The sequence below is a fragment of the Vicugna pacos genome, chromosome 1, assembly GCF_048564905.1.
Source record: "Vicugna pacos chromosome 1, VicPac4, whole genome shotgun sequence".
In the NCBI taxonomy this organism is placed as follows: Eukaryota; Metazoa; Chordata; class Mammalia; order Artiodactyla; family Camelidae; genus Vicugna; species Vicugna pacos.
The window spans coordinates 116,552,756-116,568,239 of NC_132987.1; the positions used below are offsets into that span (position 1 = coordinate 116,552,756).

The 15,484-nt window shown below is 49.1% G+C and overlaps 1 protein-coding gene and 1 pseudogene across 1 annotated transcript; both read left to right on the forward strand.

The window, feature by feature from the left end:
* The first annotated feature begins 393 nt into the window (after positions 1-393).
* Positions 394-6,134, forward strand: CBR1 (carbonyl reductase 1). Its single transcript, XM_006204987.4, has 3 exons — positions 394-789; positions 1,372-1,479; positions 5,442-6,134. Exons 1-3 carry the CDS (start codon positions 501-503, stop codon positions 5,876-5,878), a joined length of 834 nt encoding a protein of 277 aa, XP_006205049.1. The 5' UTR covers positions 394-500; the 3' UTR covers positions 5,879-6,134.
* A 706-nt stretch (positions 6,135-6,840) lies between these two features.
* Positions 6,841-12,968, forward strand: LOC102539342 (carbonyl reductase [NADPH] 1-like; annotated as a pseudogene).
* Positions 12,969-15,484: the final 2,516 nt, after the last annotated feature.

A 15,484-nucleotide genomic window follows, 5' to 3' on the forward strand; every position in this document is an offset into this window, starting at 1 on the left:
TCATGTTCTCAGCTTATTCTACAACTCTAGGTTCCAAAAATTTCAGTTCGACTTATATTTTTTTAAACACCAGAAAAAAAAAGTCCGTAAAAATGTAACCTTTCCTCAAGTGCAGGTGAGATTAGATAAATAGTTGAGTGAGTACGAGGAAACCCTCTTAGAGAACAGAGGATAAGGGTTCTGTTTAAACACACTCAACAAGGCCAATCAGAACGAGTCTCTGCTGCCAGGCGGGCAGGCGCCCTCAGCGCCTCTTCAGCGGGACTGACCTGCACACTTCAAAGGTCGCCAGAGGCTCTCCGCTCGCCTGGGAGGTCCCCCGGAGCCCTGACCCGAAGGGGCGGGGCTGCGCCTGCGCCTGCGCCTGCGCCTGCGTACTTAAGCCAGGCGGCTCCGCCGCTGGGTCCAGCCAGTGCGCGCTCGGGAGCTGCCGCGCGGTTGGGGAGGTATCAACCCGGTCCGCTCTGCGCGCGGCTGCGCCGCTTGTCCTGTACCCGACCATGTCGTCGGCCACCCGCGTGGCACTAGTGACCGGGGCCAACAAGGGCATCGGCTTCGCCATCGTGCGCGACCTGTGCCGAAAGTTCTCGGGGGACGTGGTGCTCACGGCCCGGGATGTGGCGCGTGGCCAGGCGGCGGTGCAGCAGCTGCAGGCCGAGGGCCTGAGCCCGCGCTTCCACCAGCTGGACATCGACGACCTGCAGAGCATCCGCGCCCTGCGCGACTTCCTGCGCAAGGAGTACGGGGGGCTCGACGTGCTGGTCAACAACGCGGGCATGGCCTTCAAAAGTAAGGGACTGGGAGCTCACAGGCAAGGCGGTCAGCCCCGAGCATCTCCCTCCAGGAGATCTGTCCAGATCTTTTGGGGAATCGCTGCGGTGGGGCTTCTTCCGCCTGCCCGGTCCAGAATGACAACCTAGGGAGGGAGATGGGAGAAGGGGTGCAGCTACAGCAAAAGCTGCGGGGAATTAAACGCTTTCTAGCCAGAGGGAACTTTCTGTTTCTTAGGCTCTGAATCCTGGGGACCTTTGCCAGCTTGTCCCACAGCTTCTTTCTGATTGGACTTTAGGGCAGTTGGATGAATTTTTAATGCATTTTCAAATAAACAAGAAAATTGCAAAAGCTGGTTTGCAAAATTGTAAAAACAGAGATCCCACATGCGCACTTTTTGCACAGCCTTCCCCACGGCGTCACCTTACAAAACTGCAGTATCAAACCCAGAAATTCACATTGGCACAATGCTATTAACTAGCATTCACAATTCAATACGACAAAATTCAATAGATTTCACATGCAGTATTTTTTTATATGATTCTATGCAATGTTACCACATGGCTAACCATTCACTCTATTTTCCTTCTCTACTGAAAGCTGCTGATACCACGCCGTTTCATATTCAAGCAGAAGTGACCATGAAAACAAACTTCTTTGGTACCCGAGATGTGTGCACGGAGCTTCTGCCTCTAATAAAACCCCAAGGTAAGTCTGACTGGAGCCCAAGCTGCAGTGTTTCCGACCTCCAGTTTCATCTGCTGCTCCCCCATCCCATCTCTCATACTCATCTACACTGGCCTCTGTGCTGTGTCTCCACCTGGCCAGGTGCCTGCCTGGTGGCCTCAGGTCCCTTCACACACTTGTCCAGGTCATTGGGTTTCTCTGTCCTGCTGGTTTTGTCCAGCTGGCCCTTTTATCTCTTCCAGGTCTTAAAGGTCTCCTCCGAGAGCCCCTTTTCTTGCTCTCTGCCCATCACAGGGGGAATTCCCTTAGAATCCCATCCCAGACCATCTCTCCCCACTCCCCTTCTCAGTGATCTTACTCAGGCTAGTGGAGCCTATGTTACCACCACTCATGAGGCCCCCTTGAAATCTGTCACTTGCCTACAACATTCCCAGAGCTCCAGACATACAATTTGTCTTCCTGCCTGTCCATCTTCTCCTCATTCTCACCCTTCCTCCCTTGAATCCCCCCATCGACAACAGAAATTTCCAAAGACTCTCATCCTTTCCCCAAATCATCTTGGCCACTGACCCCATCATCCACCCACCAGGATACTGGGGGCCACCGTGCCTGCCCCCAGCTGTCATTTACCAGGTCTTAAGAGTTGTCCTACTGAGTTTCTCCTCCATCCCAGCTCTAAAACACGCCCGCAGCCGTCATTTCCAGACAGTTGTAAACACTCCCATGAACACCCCCCCCCACCCGCAATGAGTCATTTTCTTTCTGCGCTCCTCTATATACTGTGTGCTCACTCCCTGCCCAGAAATCGTTCAGGAGCGAAATCCAAGCCCTCAGCATGGCTTGTAGGGATCTCTGTAATCTGACCTGCCTAACTCCAGGTCCATTTAGCTGCCCTTCAATATGTTCAACGTTCCAGACAAAACAAATGCTCATCCGCCTTTCGTTTAGACTACTGTGATACTTACCCCAAGGTAGCAGGCCAGAGGGGAACCACCACTTTTAGGAAAGTTAAGGACTGTGGCTTGAAATTGAGTGCTTGCGTTTACAGTTTGCAGTCAGCTTCTGCCCTCCTTTCCCCATCCTGTCCTCCTGGGAAGTTGTACTGCTTCTAAGACTTGGGTCACCGGGGCCTCAAGTCAGCTATTTAGAAGGTCACCTAATTCCTCCCCTCGTCCCAACACTTGGGGGCAGCAATGAGTTCCCGGTGTCACCACTGCACCTGCGTCCTCTTGGACCTCCTACTGATGACTTGAGACTGAACATTTCTCCAACTTAGCGGGGCCATTTCTTGCTGTGTCTGGACTTTGTCCAGGAGGAGGAATGGGTGCTCTCGGATTTGATGAGGCAGCCTCTGTTCAACAGTTTATCTTGCCTCACGAAAGCCAGAGTTATTGCAAATTTAAATACATGCTGTACATGTAGTAAGAGCACAAGGTTTATTTACCTTTTGAAATAGGAGACTTCTTCTGTTTTGTTGGGGAAAAAGCCACAAGGATTCATCTTATCCTGACTTAATCTAGCATGTGATTCTGTTCTGAGGAGTCAGACCAGAAGGGTCAACATCTCACCCAGCTGCAGGGAGAGGGCTCCACGTGCTGCTCTAATCCTTGGGGACGTGGTCGGTGGGAGGGACTGGCGTGGTGCACATTGGAAGATGAAGCAGCCGCATCCAGGAGTTTATTGCCTCCAGGGAACTTTGGATCTGCTGATCAAGCTTCCGTAATATGAGTTCCTGTTTTCGCCACTGACTCTAGACTTCCTGAGATAGACTGCTTAATACAGAATGAAAAAGAGGCTGTCATTTGGTCAGTGATTATAAGCAACCTAGAAGTTAATAGCGTTTCCCTATCGACTGCCCAGATGCAAGACACAGGAACACATGTCAAGGCCCTTTTACTAGCATAGCTGCGTTTCCTGTGTACCCGTTAACCATTCTGACTTCCTCTCCTGCAGCTTTCTTCTTTCTGTTTTACCTCTCTAAATTCTGCGTTTTGGAGTCATGAGATATGTCGTTTTTGTTATGAGAGAGGCTGATCATAATTTTGAGAGTGAAATTAAGTAGCCTATTTATAGCGGCTCTGAGTGGTGCTCACTGCAGCATTCTGACAAACTGGTTCTATTCTGTCTTAAGGACAATGGCATGTCTATGAGTTTCCTAGTTGCTTCTTACTCCTTACATCTTCCAGATTAGACGAAGGACATGGAATAATTGACCCCTTTCTAACGTGTCCATCTTAGAAGAATGCCTGGGAGATAATAAGACAGTTTCTCTGAATCACTACATTCCGGAGGATCACTGAGTAGCAGTCTGAGAGCCATTTATTATCTGTTCATATTTCCTGAACTCCCAGACCCTTAGTAGGATGGAAATCAGTGAGCCACGCAATTTCTGTTGGCACCTCTTTTCCCCATGCGTGGGTCACAGGTTCACATTTTTGCCCGTGCCTGGCATTTTCGGTTGGAAACTGGACAATGTAGGATTTTATAGCTACTCCTGCTATTAGACATTCCCTCCCTCAGGCTTGTGAGTGTTCATTGCTTATTGTTCAGTCAGTGGCTGGATTACTTTTTGCAGTCGAGTCTCCACCCGCCTCCGCTTGCAGTGTGTGAAGCCTCTGATGTTGCATCTCAGAAGGTACAGCCTGGCTCAGACCCGCAGTCACCCCGGATGTCAGTGGCGTTAGCAGGGCTCTCTTCTGTCCCTTTCCTGAACCACACCCAGAGCTTGTAAGCGCCACTGCTTGCTGGCTGATCGCTCTACTGTTTTGAACAGTACACACCAGAAACCACTCCTCAGGTTGCTCCTGACCCAATTAAATTCAGGCTCTTTTGAAAGGGTAGTTTCTGTGGTCGGTGTTTGAGATCAGTTCTCAACCTAGGAGAGCTCTCATCCGTATCTCTCTCTAGTTTACTGTGGCCAACCTGCTGACTCACGTGATTTAGCTTGTATTTCTAACAAAGCTCCCGGGCTCCCCCTAATTGTTTCTCAGCACAGCTGCCATTGTTTCTGAGAGCGCCCTTGGGACTGAACTTACCTGTGCGCTGAAATGAAATCACCTCCTTTTGGAGGACTGCAGACCGCTCGGCACTTATGTCCTGCCTCTTTCTCCTGAGAATCTCTCAGCCACTGTCTGAATTAGGGGAGGGGACGGGGGCACACTTCTCTCTCAGTGGCACTCCTGCTGTAGGAGCTGGGGGAGGGGGGCATCTCTGGTCTTAGCTCGCCTGCCTTTGCATGACCCTTCTGCCTTACACACAAACTGCGGCAAGGGCCGTCTAGGCCCCAGTGTTCTCACTATGCCCAGCCCAGGGTAGGACCTTTGTCCCACAAGTGAGGGCTGTTAGGTGAGCTGGAAGTGGAAGCCCTCACGTCCTGGATACACGTGCCAGGAACTGAACTTCTGCTACAGGTGGCTGAGGAGCAGGATGAGAACGCTGATGTCGCACCCACCCTGGGAGCACACCACAGCCCGGCAGGTGCTCGGATGCACCATCAAAGTGTGGCCAGAAAGGGGGAGGGGACATGGCAGGCCATGCTGGAAATACCAGAAACTCTCTATTCTGACCTGAGTTATTGTAGATATTCTGGAATAAATGTTTCTTCATTTTTGCTGCATGCCCTGAGGACCATTTCCAGAGACTTTAAATAGCTGAGTTTTTAAAATATTTTTGACAAGTTGTTCTGGGTAGTAGATTCACAGAACTCTTTCCCTTGCCATTATTTATCTATTGAGTTCAAGTGAAGTATTTTATTCCTGTAATTTTTCAAACAATAAACCCCCAGATCCTTTCAATCCAACATGAGAAATAACAGGTTGTTACTTACAATAATCAAACAGATAAAACCCAGTGAGTGCCCCACTCCCAAAATACGTTCTCATCCTTCCCTCACCTCCTCTTTCAGGAGAAAAGTCCTGTCCCAGATCGGGTATTCATCCTTCTTCCGCTCGCTTTTCCATGTAACGATGTGTGTTGGTTCTTAGGCAGAGTCGTGAATGTGTCTAGTACTGTGAGTGTCATGGCTCTTAAAAACTGCAGCCCCGAACTGCAGGAGAAGTTCAGAAGTGAGACCATCACAGAGGACGAGCTGGTGGGGCTCATGAACAAGTTTGTGGAAGACACAAAGAATGGGGTGCACAAGAAGGCAGGCTGGCCTGATACTGCATATGGAGTGACCAAAATTGGTGTCACCGTCCTGTCCCGGATCCATGCCAGGAAACTGAGTGAGCAGAGGAGAGGGGACAGGATCCTCCTGAATGCCTGCTGTCCTGGCTGGGTGAGAACTGACATGGCCGGACCCAAAGCCACCAAGAGCCCGGAAGAAGGAGCAGAGACCCCCGTGTACTTGGCCCTTTTGCCCTCAGGTGCTGAGGGGCCTCACGGCAAATTTGTTTCCGAGAAAAAAGTTGTAGAATGGTGAGCTCAGTCACAGCCCTGCCCATGGGGCCGATCACGCTGCCTGTCCCAGTTTCACCAAAAGGACACTTACACTGTCAAAAATATCCCTATGCAAAAAAAAAAAAAATCAAAATACCGCCATCAAGTCCTCACTGGGAGATGGCTACTAGTTTTCTGAAGCCTTTTGTGATTTCTTCTGCGATCCAGGGGAAGGAAAGGTGGAACGGAGGACAGATAATGAATAAAAATCAATAGATGAATAAATGGTTTGTCATAAAGGCCCGTATGTGCAAACTCGTAAACGCTGAACCGTCTCATTGATTCATAAGTGTTGAACCAGGCTGGGTTGACGTACGCAGGTCTAGTATTCCTTCAACTTTTCTCTTTGAAAGGTCTCGAGACAAACATCTGGAACCAAAAAGTCCTGCCCCTGCCACCTTCCTGCGTGGCCTTGAGCGAAACCCAGCACCTGCTGCGTCCCCTCAGCTGTGACGTGGGGACGACAGGCATAGGGTTGCTGTGAAGCTTCCTTGCACGATTTGGGTGACAATGTTGAAAAGACAGTGAAAGTGCCGACTGTCCTCTGTCATGGGTCCCCTGGGTCCCACACCACCCACGGCAGTGACCAGAAGCTTCGTACTGCCCAATGCTCAGCCTGGCCTCCCCAAGGCCCCAGGGATTGTCCACCAAGTTCCCTACCCTCCCAGAAGCACACCATGGAAAATTCCCTGAAAGTAACACATGATTGGATGCACCACTTACTAACTTCACATGAAACAAATCCAAAGTGTAGGCACCATTAGCAATCCCAGCGATGATGTAACTATTAAGGAAAAAAAATCCAATTAGTGTCTTGGCTTCATAAACAACATCCCACCTTGGGGGCACACAGGGAATTCCAGTGCCAGGCACGCTGCCCACCAAGACAGTCTAATCATGGGACCATTTCCCCCAGTTCCCTGTCTAGAATTTCTCTTAACAGACATGGGGGAACTACATGCTCAGAAGCAATCGCCGTAAGTACTTTTTTTGCATTTTAGGAAAAAAGCAACCATTCCCATTCTGCAGTGATTGATGCACGCAGCAAAACACAGTAACTGCATTCCTTTTTCTCCTTTTGGAAATCTCCCTAATAGTTTTGATCCACAGCCAGAAATCCCTAGCCCCCTACTGACCCTTAGCCAATCAGTTTTGCCTGGGGGGAGCACACCTTTTCACCCTGCAAACCACTGCACATCTCAGGGGTGGGATCAGAAGATAACCCTGTCCTGGTTTGGCTCAGGATAGAGCACCAGGGAAGGGGGCAGACAAAGAATTTGGTCTTTAGAAACCTCCTGGAAGACTTGGCTCCCCCTTGGAGAAAGGGCAGGAGGCAGAGTTTATTTCTCTACGAGCCACAGCACTAGATCTTACAAATCAGCTCTTCCTGGCTTTGCTAAGTTTTACCCAGCCCTGCCCCTTGCCTTACACACCAACCGCCAAACCCCTGCCCAGCCCCAAACCAGCCTCTGCTTGCCCAACAACAGCCCTGCAGGTCCTGAAAGCAACCGTGTCATCCAGCACCCCCGTGGCGCTGGTCACCGGGGCCAAGAAGGGTATTGGCTTTGCCCCTGCGCACAACCTGTACCAGCAGTTCCTGGGGGACGTGGTGCTCACGGCCCAGGAAGTAGTGCGGGGCCAGGGGGCCGCGCAGCATCTTCAGGCCGAGGGCCTGAGCCCACGGTCCACCAGTTGGACATCGACGACCTGCAGAGCATCTGCGCCCTGCCCAACTTCCTGCGCCAGGAGTACGGGGGGCTCGACATGCTGGTCAACAACGCGGGCGTTGCCTTTAAGAGCACCTGGATGTGGGCTTGGAGGGCACAGCTCCCGGGAGGGCGTCCAGCGTGGGCGGGGCGGGGCTGCTGCCTGAACCTTGGCTGTGGGCCCCGTAGCTCCCGTGGGACCTAGAACCCGCTCCCAAGGGAAGGAGGACGGGCTGGAGGCTACAGTGACCTCTCTCACTGGGAGAGCAGAGTCTTTCGAGATTTGCAAGCCTTTCCAGCCACAGGGCCTTTGCAATACCTTTGATCAAATTTTTAAGGATTGCCTCCAGGTTTTGGTAGTGTCACTTAATTGGGCTTTGATGCAGTTTGGAGAATTTTTAACTTATTTTGAAATAAACAAACAGTTGCAAAGAAAGCTGCATAGAGATCCCATTTGTGTTCCCTTCAACCAGCCTCCCTTGATGGTGCCACCTCACAGAACTACAGCACCAGCAAACCTGGAAAGTCACATGGAAACAACAGTGACAATCAACCTCAGACAATAATTAGATTTCAACAGATCTGACAAGGAATAAAATTGTATCATTCTATGCATTTTTACCCTATGGCTCGTACTTATTAACTCTGTTTTCCTTCTGCCCTAAAAGTTGACAATCCCACACCTTTTCATATTCAAGCAGAAGTGACCATGAAAACAAACTCTTTGGTACTCGAAATGTGTGCATGGAGCTTCTGCCTCTGATAAAGCCCCAAGGTGAGCCTGATTGGAACCCGAGCTGCTGTGTGTTTGGAAAAGTCTGGGCCCTGCCCGCCTCAGGTTTCCTCTATAGGCCCCCCTGCCTCTGGCGCTCAGCTACACTGGCCTCTGTGCTGTGTCTCCACCTGGCCAGGTGCCCACCCAGAGGCCTCAGGTCCCCTTACACATGGTCCAGGTGATTGATGCTCTCTGTCCACCTGCTCCTTGCACAACTGGCTCTTTCTTCTCTTTCCAGTTTTAGCTCAGAAGTCTCAACTTATAGGCCCTGTGCTTGCTCTGTGTCCATCACAGCTGGAGTTCCCATAGGATTTCATCCCAGACCTTCTCTCCCCCGACCCGCTCTCAGAGTGACCTGATCCAGGTTTGTGGAGCCTAGACAATCATCAGTTCGTTAGCTCCCTGGAAGTTCTTCTGTGTCTCATCAGCTGGGTTTGTTTTTATCCTACCCCTATAGTGCGTTATACACACTGGTTTCTAGATGCTAAACCATAGTTTGGTCTTTACAAGTTCAGGAGGTCCCCAAACCATCCTCAGATTCAGTAATTCACTAGAAGGACCGAGAACTCAGCAAAATGCTGTCATGTACAAAATGTCAGTGAATTTAGAAACGTAGAGGGATTCAAATCAGCTGTGGTAAAGGTCTCATGGCACAGGGTCCAGGAAAGATCAGACTTGGAGCTGCCCGAGCAGATCCTGGGGACAGCACGCATGCCTCCCCAGTAACGTATGACAGTACACGAGGAGTACTGCCAACCAGGGGGCTCACCCAAGCCTTGATGTCCACAATTTTTGGTGGGAGTTAGTCACATAGGCATGGCCCACTGCCTTCTTGTCTGACCTTATCCTCAAGCCCCTCCAGAGGTCCAGCTGGTACCAGGCACCAGGCACCACCATAATCACGTGTTAACAAAGATTATATACCCTGACCCTGGAACACCAAGTCAACAAGGACAGTCTTCTCAGGTAGGAAATTCTAAAGGTTTAATATTACCTCCTGGATACTCGGGCAAAGGGCTGAAGCTTCATTTGACCAAGCTTAGTCCTTTACTTACAGAGACCATCCCCTGGGTCCTTCAGCAAGGCTGAGTCCTTCTTAGATACTCTCCAAGCAAAAGAATCATTGAAGATCTAAATGTACTACAAAAAATTTTTTAAACAAATACAACAATAGTGTTAGAAATATACATAACGTTTGGAGGAGCCAGTGTGGGGGAGGGGTAGCTTTTAAGCAGCAGAACATCTGTCCTGTAAAGCCAATCCTCATATTTTCATGTGTTACTACTAATTTGATCCAAGTTGGTCACTTGGTGTTTAGACCTTTTTAATACAACTGTTTGTGCAGAACAATTTACTGTTGTTTAGAGATAAACTGAGGCATACAAAATTCTAAGGTTTATCTGAGAAAATATCTGTTTGAATCGGGAAGTGCCAAACCAGCAGCGGTGAGGATGGCTTCAGCAACAAGTACCCAGGAAGAGACCATCATGAAGAAAAGGCTGAAGCAAATTAAGGAGATGATGGATTGTCTGCAGTTTCTGGCCTAGATGGCTGTTTGTGGCTGGTGGTCCTTAGGTTTTGATTTTGGAACCTTGAGATGTTTACAGGCTTAGATTTTGGTTGGCTTACATAGGCCACTAGGGTATGAGAGCCACTCAGTCTAAGGGCCTCCTTGTTTAATTAATTAACAGCATAGAAATTAATTGATAGTGAGCTACATCCAGTTCTCCATTGGGCCAGTCATCTTCCAACACCATTACATCCTGATGACACTCTAGCTCAGGCTCCCCAGTACACATGATCATCACGATCAGTATCATCCAGTGATTCCGTGCCTCCAGTTTACCTGTGGTGGTTCAGTATAATGCAAGGCCAGTGACCCTCCACAGGATGGTACTACCTGTAACCTAAGAGAACATGACTGAGGAGTTGCTGGCACATTGCTAGAGTCCTGCTCAGTTATTCACAGTTGGTTCAGTCCATCACTACATCCTAGGACCACATCTCAGAATGATGCCACTCAGATTCCAAGGCTTCTGTTCAAGCTTGTCAGGTCCCAAAGCAGAAATGGTGTTGACAACATGTGGCTTCACCCTGTCAGGCATCTGGTGTAATTGAGCTAAGAGACAATATTATCTCCTGCTCTCAGCCCCACCAGGCACCAATGTGGTAACAATTTCTCTTGTTGCATAACCCATTTAATCATTCACCCTCATTTCTGTTTCCTCCTGCTCCCCACTTATCCTTAACATTTAACCAAACTTTCTCGCCTTTCAAAGGGATGTCAAGTTTGGCCACTCTGCTCCTCCTGATTGTCCACAGCAATACGAGTCTAACAGTGCCTTCCCATACTCCACCCCCACCATGTAGGTAGGGTTACCCAGGCCCAGAACTAGGGGGTTCCCTCTACCACTAACTAGTCAATTCAGCTGCATTGGCTGTCACTCCAGATCTGCCAGATGGGCTGAAGACACAGTCCACTCCGTCAGGCCCTTAGGAATTCTGGCATAAATATTTAAATCTATAGGTAAGTTCCTTCCTTAAGGATTATCCCCTGACTTCCATATCCACAATTGCAGTCCTAGTCCCTGGACCATGATAACAGGAGGAAAAAAGAAATTTGAGGTGATGTGGGGAAAATCTGTAGGTTAGCCCCAGCATCCTCCCCAATCCCCTTCCCCAGATCCCCTAGAGAAGCAGAGCGATCCACCCAGTGGGGACTCTTCAGAGGCCCCCCTCATGCTGAGTTGACCATATGCCAATGTTCATCCCTAACTGGTCATATTTGAGACGACTAGTTTCATTTCTGTGTCAAACCACTACTCCGTGGATGCAAGTGTGTTTCTTGGGCTGAGGAATTATAACTTGTCAGTCCAAATTGGGGCAGTGTCTTCTGTTCCAGTCCCGTTAGAACACTCGCACATGTGGATCCACTGCCAGGCTGCCAAGCCAGGTCCCGAGACAGCATCTAATCTTGTCAGGCCACGTTTGTGGCTTCCCAGGGCTACTGCCTGCAGCCAGACTTGCCAGCTCTGGGCCAAGCCTTTGCTTCAAGGATTCTGTCACTGACCCAAGGCAGTCTTTGTCTCTATTGCTGGCAGACAAACTGGTCCCTGGCATTTTGTGCCTCAGAAAATGCAAGAGTCACAAATAGCAAGTATCCCATCCTGAGGTAACTACAGCACCCCTCACCTCATGGACCCAAAGAGCCACTTCAAATAAGCACCCTGAATATCTACTCAATGGCTCCAAGCCCCTGGCGACCCAGGAAGTGGTTCTGTTGATGGGCATTAACATGCCTACCTTAATTCCTCCCAGCTTCCCACTTGACTTCCACAGTGCCATGCTCCTGTGGGCAGCCCTCAGATAGTCCGGTGTCCCCTGCGCCTCTCTGTGCTCACACAGCCAGGACTTGAGTTACCACTTCGCAGTTGATGAAACCCCAAAGCCAGAGAGAACAGCATGCAGTTCAGCCCCCTGAGCTGATTCGAGTTCACCTTCCTCCCTCCAAGCCTCCCAAACCTGATGCTGTCTGTTCCTCTTGGAACCACCAACCATAAACCCATCAGCTCTTTGCTGGTCAACAGAGACCGGTCAGGGAGCACTGCCCAAGGGACCAAAAGATCCTCAAATGGTCCCAAAGGAGGCCACTACTCCTCAGTGCAGTGGGGACTCCTAGTCCCTGAGCATCTTCATTTTCATTTCTTACAGAAATCTGGGCACTGCCCTCCCCATTAGAGCATTTCTTTCTCTGACATCACCCTAGACATTAAGGTTTGGACAGATTATGAGACCAGTTCCTGTCCCTCTCTCATAGAGGCAGTCTTAATTCATCTCATAGCAAACTGGTAATTGGCTCTCAAATGGACATTTTGCCTCCAACATCCCAGCAAACTGGGTATTCATCATTCTTATACATACCTTTCTACATAATGATTTGTGTTGTGTTTTAGGCAGAGTCGTGAATGTGTCTAGCAGAAAGAGCTTCGTAGCTCTTGAAGACTGCAGTCCTGAACTGCAGGAGAAGTTCAGAAGGGAGGCCATCACAGAGGACGAGCTGGTGGGGCTTAGGAACAAGTCTGTGGAAGACGCAAAGAATGGGGTGCACAGGAGGAGGGCTGGCCTGATACTGCATATGGAGTGATCAAAACTGGCGTCACCGTCCTGTCCCGGATCCATGCCGGGAAACTGAGTGAGCAGAGGAGAGGGGACAGGATCCTCCTGAATGCCTGCTGCCCAGGCTGGGTGAGAACTGACGTGGCTGGACCCGAAGCCCCCATGACCCTGGAAGAAGGAGCAGAGACCCCTGTGTACTTGGACCTTTTGCCCTCAGACGCTAAGGAGCCTCATGGTCATTTTGTTTTTGAGAAAAAAGTTGAACAATGGTGAGCTTGGTCACAGCTCTGCCCATGGTCCTGCATATATTTCCTGTAGATTTGACCAAAAGGACACTTACAGTGTGAAAAATATCTCCTGAAAAAAAATCAAATATTTCTATTGAATATTCAAGTATCACTTTGAAATGGCTACTAGTTCTGTGAAGTCTTTTCTGATTTCTTCTATGTTCCTGGGGAAGTAAAAGTGGGATGGATGACAAATAATGAATAAAAATAATTAGATGAATAAATGGCTCTTTCTAAATGTCCGCTTGTGGAGACTGGTTATATGCTGAACCGGCACAGAAATCTCATAGACCAAAAGGTAGGTCTAGAGAAGTGACCTTACAATTCATGTGCACAAACATTATAGGTAGTAAGGGCAGACAGGAAATATTTTCAGCTTTTCAGCTTAGTGGTCTCTGTTGGAATTACTCAGATATGCTCTCATGGCATGAAAATTACATGAGACAATATACAAGCCAATGTGCACAGCAAGATTTGGCCTGCCAACTTTTGTTCCCCAGCCTCCAGTATAAGGTGGACAACGCCATCAAGAGGAGACATCTGCTCTGGTGTCTTTAAACACCAGCGGCATCGTGCTTGTATGAAAGATACAGCCTCAGGAGAATGTGAGACGATGGGGAAGTTGAGTGTGGACCAGTATTGATGAATATGCGAGGTTACTGTCAGATCTCTTCAGGGTGAAGGTGTTACCTATGTGGGGATGAAGTGCCGGGAGGTCTGCAATATTAACCAGGTTCTGCGTAATATATGCAGAAGATAAACACATAAGAGAGTAACATATCCATAATTGTTGGACCTCGTGTGGAGACATACGTGTGTCCGCTTAACTTTTGCGTTTGAAAGTTTTAAAGATGAACATCTGGAATCAAAAGGCTCTGCCGCCCTCAGGCATGACCTTAAGCAAAATACTGCATCTGCTCTAGCCCCTCAACTGCAAACTGTAAAGACACTTTTAGCAAATTTGTGGACTGTGTAACCATTGAGTAAAATATTCCAGTGAATGACTTGGCACCCAGTAAACAACCCTCCCACCTAGGGGCACACTGGAAATCCCACAGAGCCGGGTACTCTGTCCACACTAAAGTCACAGGACCTGTTTCCTTTAAAACTGTCTCCTGCCTTTCTCTTAAGAGAGCAAGGGAAGTTACATCTTCGGAAGCAGTTGCCCTAAGCAATTTCATTGCCTCTTGGGGAAAAAGCAACCATTCCCTTTCTGCAGTGGCTAATTGTCCCATTCCAAAACAATTACTCTGCACTCCTTTTTGTCCTTTTGGGGTGGTCCCTAATGGGGACCAGGAATCCCTAGCCTCCTATTTACCCTTCATCACCAGTTGTTCTTGAGGGAAGTACTGTTCCACCATGCAAACCTCCGCGTGTCTCAGAGTTGGGATCAAAAGGGAGCTGTGTCTCAAGTTTGGCTAGGGTGCAGTCTCCGGGAGGGACATACCCTGGAATTTATCATTAGGAAGCTTCTGGAACATATGGCCTCTCCTTGTAGGGAGGGAAGGAGGCGAGATACCGGATCTGAGGCACCTGCAACTGTGAGAAGCCCCAACCACAGGCGCAGAGGCAACCAGGTCCTGGTGTGGAGTCTGGGTGGGGCAGCCCTAGCCATTGTTGGCACTTACTCAAGCAGCATACCAGAAGCAGCCCAGATCTCTGGCAGTGGCCACTCCACCACAGTTATCTCCCGATACATGCCAAGAGTCCATGCTGACTCCACCTGCCCTGCGGTGTGGCGGAGGCTGGGAGCAGTGATCAGCTATGAGGGACAAATGGGACTTGCACCCAAGGCTGTGTCTGAGCAGAGTGAGGGATTCCATCACAGGCACCTGCACAGACATTGCGTTAAGTCAACTCGGACTTCTGTCTGCAGCCCACGCAAGCTGAGAGCCCACTTGCTTCAGTGCTCCCCACTTCTGGGGCAAGCGTACTGGTATGTGGAGAGGGGAACACACACACTTAAAGGGAACAGACCCAGCGTGGGCCCAACCCTCAGGACTTCTGCTCCAGCAACTTGGGATCAGACCTTGCACCCAATAGTGCGGTAATGGCCACCTAGCAGAGGAAAAGTCCAGCCTGACACCCTGGCTCCAGCTCTAGCTCCTCCATCTCTAGCCCCACCCCTTACCAAGGTGATAGTTCCAGCACACTCTGCGGAAAGACGTGACCTGCGCCCACATCAAATCAAGCTCTCCCGCCAAAGGCATCTGGCACACACAGTCTATGCAGAGGTGCGCCCGTGTAAGAACCACAAGAGGCAGCTGTAGTCAATTTCACCTAAATTGATAGAGGCAGAGAAAGCTAAGCAAACTGAAAAGGCAGAGGAACTTCTCTCAATTGAATGAGCAAGATAAAACCCCCTCAAAAAATAATGAAACAGAACTAAACAATTTACCAGATAAAGAATTCAAGGCATTGGTCAAAAACATAATAACTGAATTAAGGGAAAGATTAGATGTACGCAGGGAACACTTTAACAAGGAAGTAAAAAATATAAAAAGACCCAATCAGAAATGAATAATTCAATAGCTGAAATAAAAAGTACACTAAAGGAATGAGTAACAGACTGCGTAATACGAAAGAAAGCTAAGCGATCTGAAAGATGGAATAATGGAAATCACTCAATCAGAACAGCAAAAAGAAAAACAAATTTTAAGAGATTCCCTGGGGTAACATTTAGCGTAGCAACATTCATATTATAG

What these genes read in the sequence shown, in the direction of transcription:
- CBR1 (XM_006204987.4), top strand. Translation starts at nt 501, where the DNA reads ATGTCGTCGGCCACCCGCGTGGCACTAGTGACCGGGGCCAACAAGGGC. An exon ending in CGCGGGCATGGCCTTCAAAA is followed by an intron (nt 790 to 1,371) that starts GTAAGGGACTGG and finishes CTCTACTGAAAG; the next exon opens with CTGCTGATACCACGCCGTTT. An exon ending in GCCTCTAATAAAACCCCAAG is followed by an intron (nt 1,480 to 5,441) that starts GTAAGTCTGACT and finishes GTTGGTTCTTAG; the next exon opens with GCAGAGTCGTGAATGTGTCT.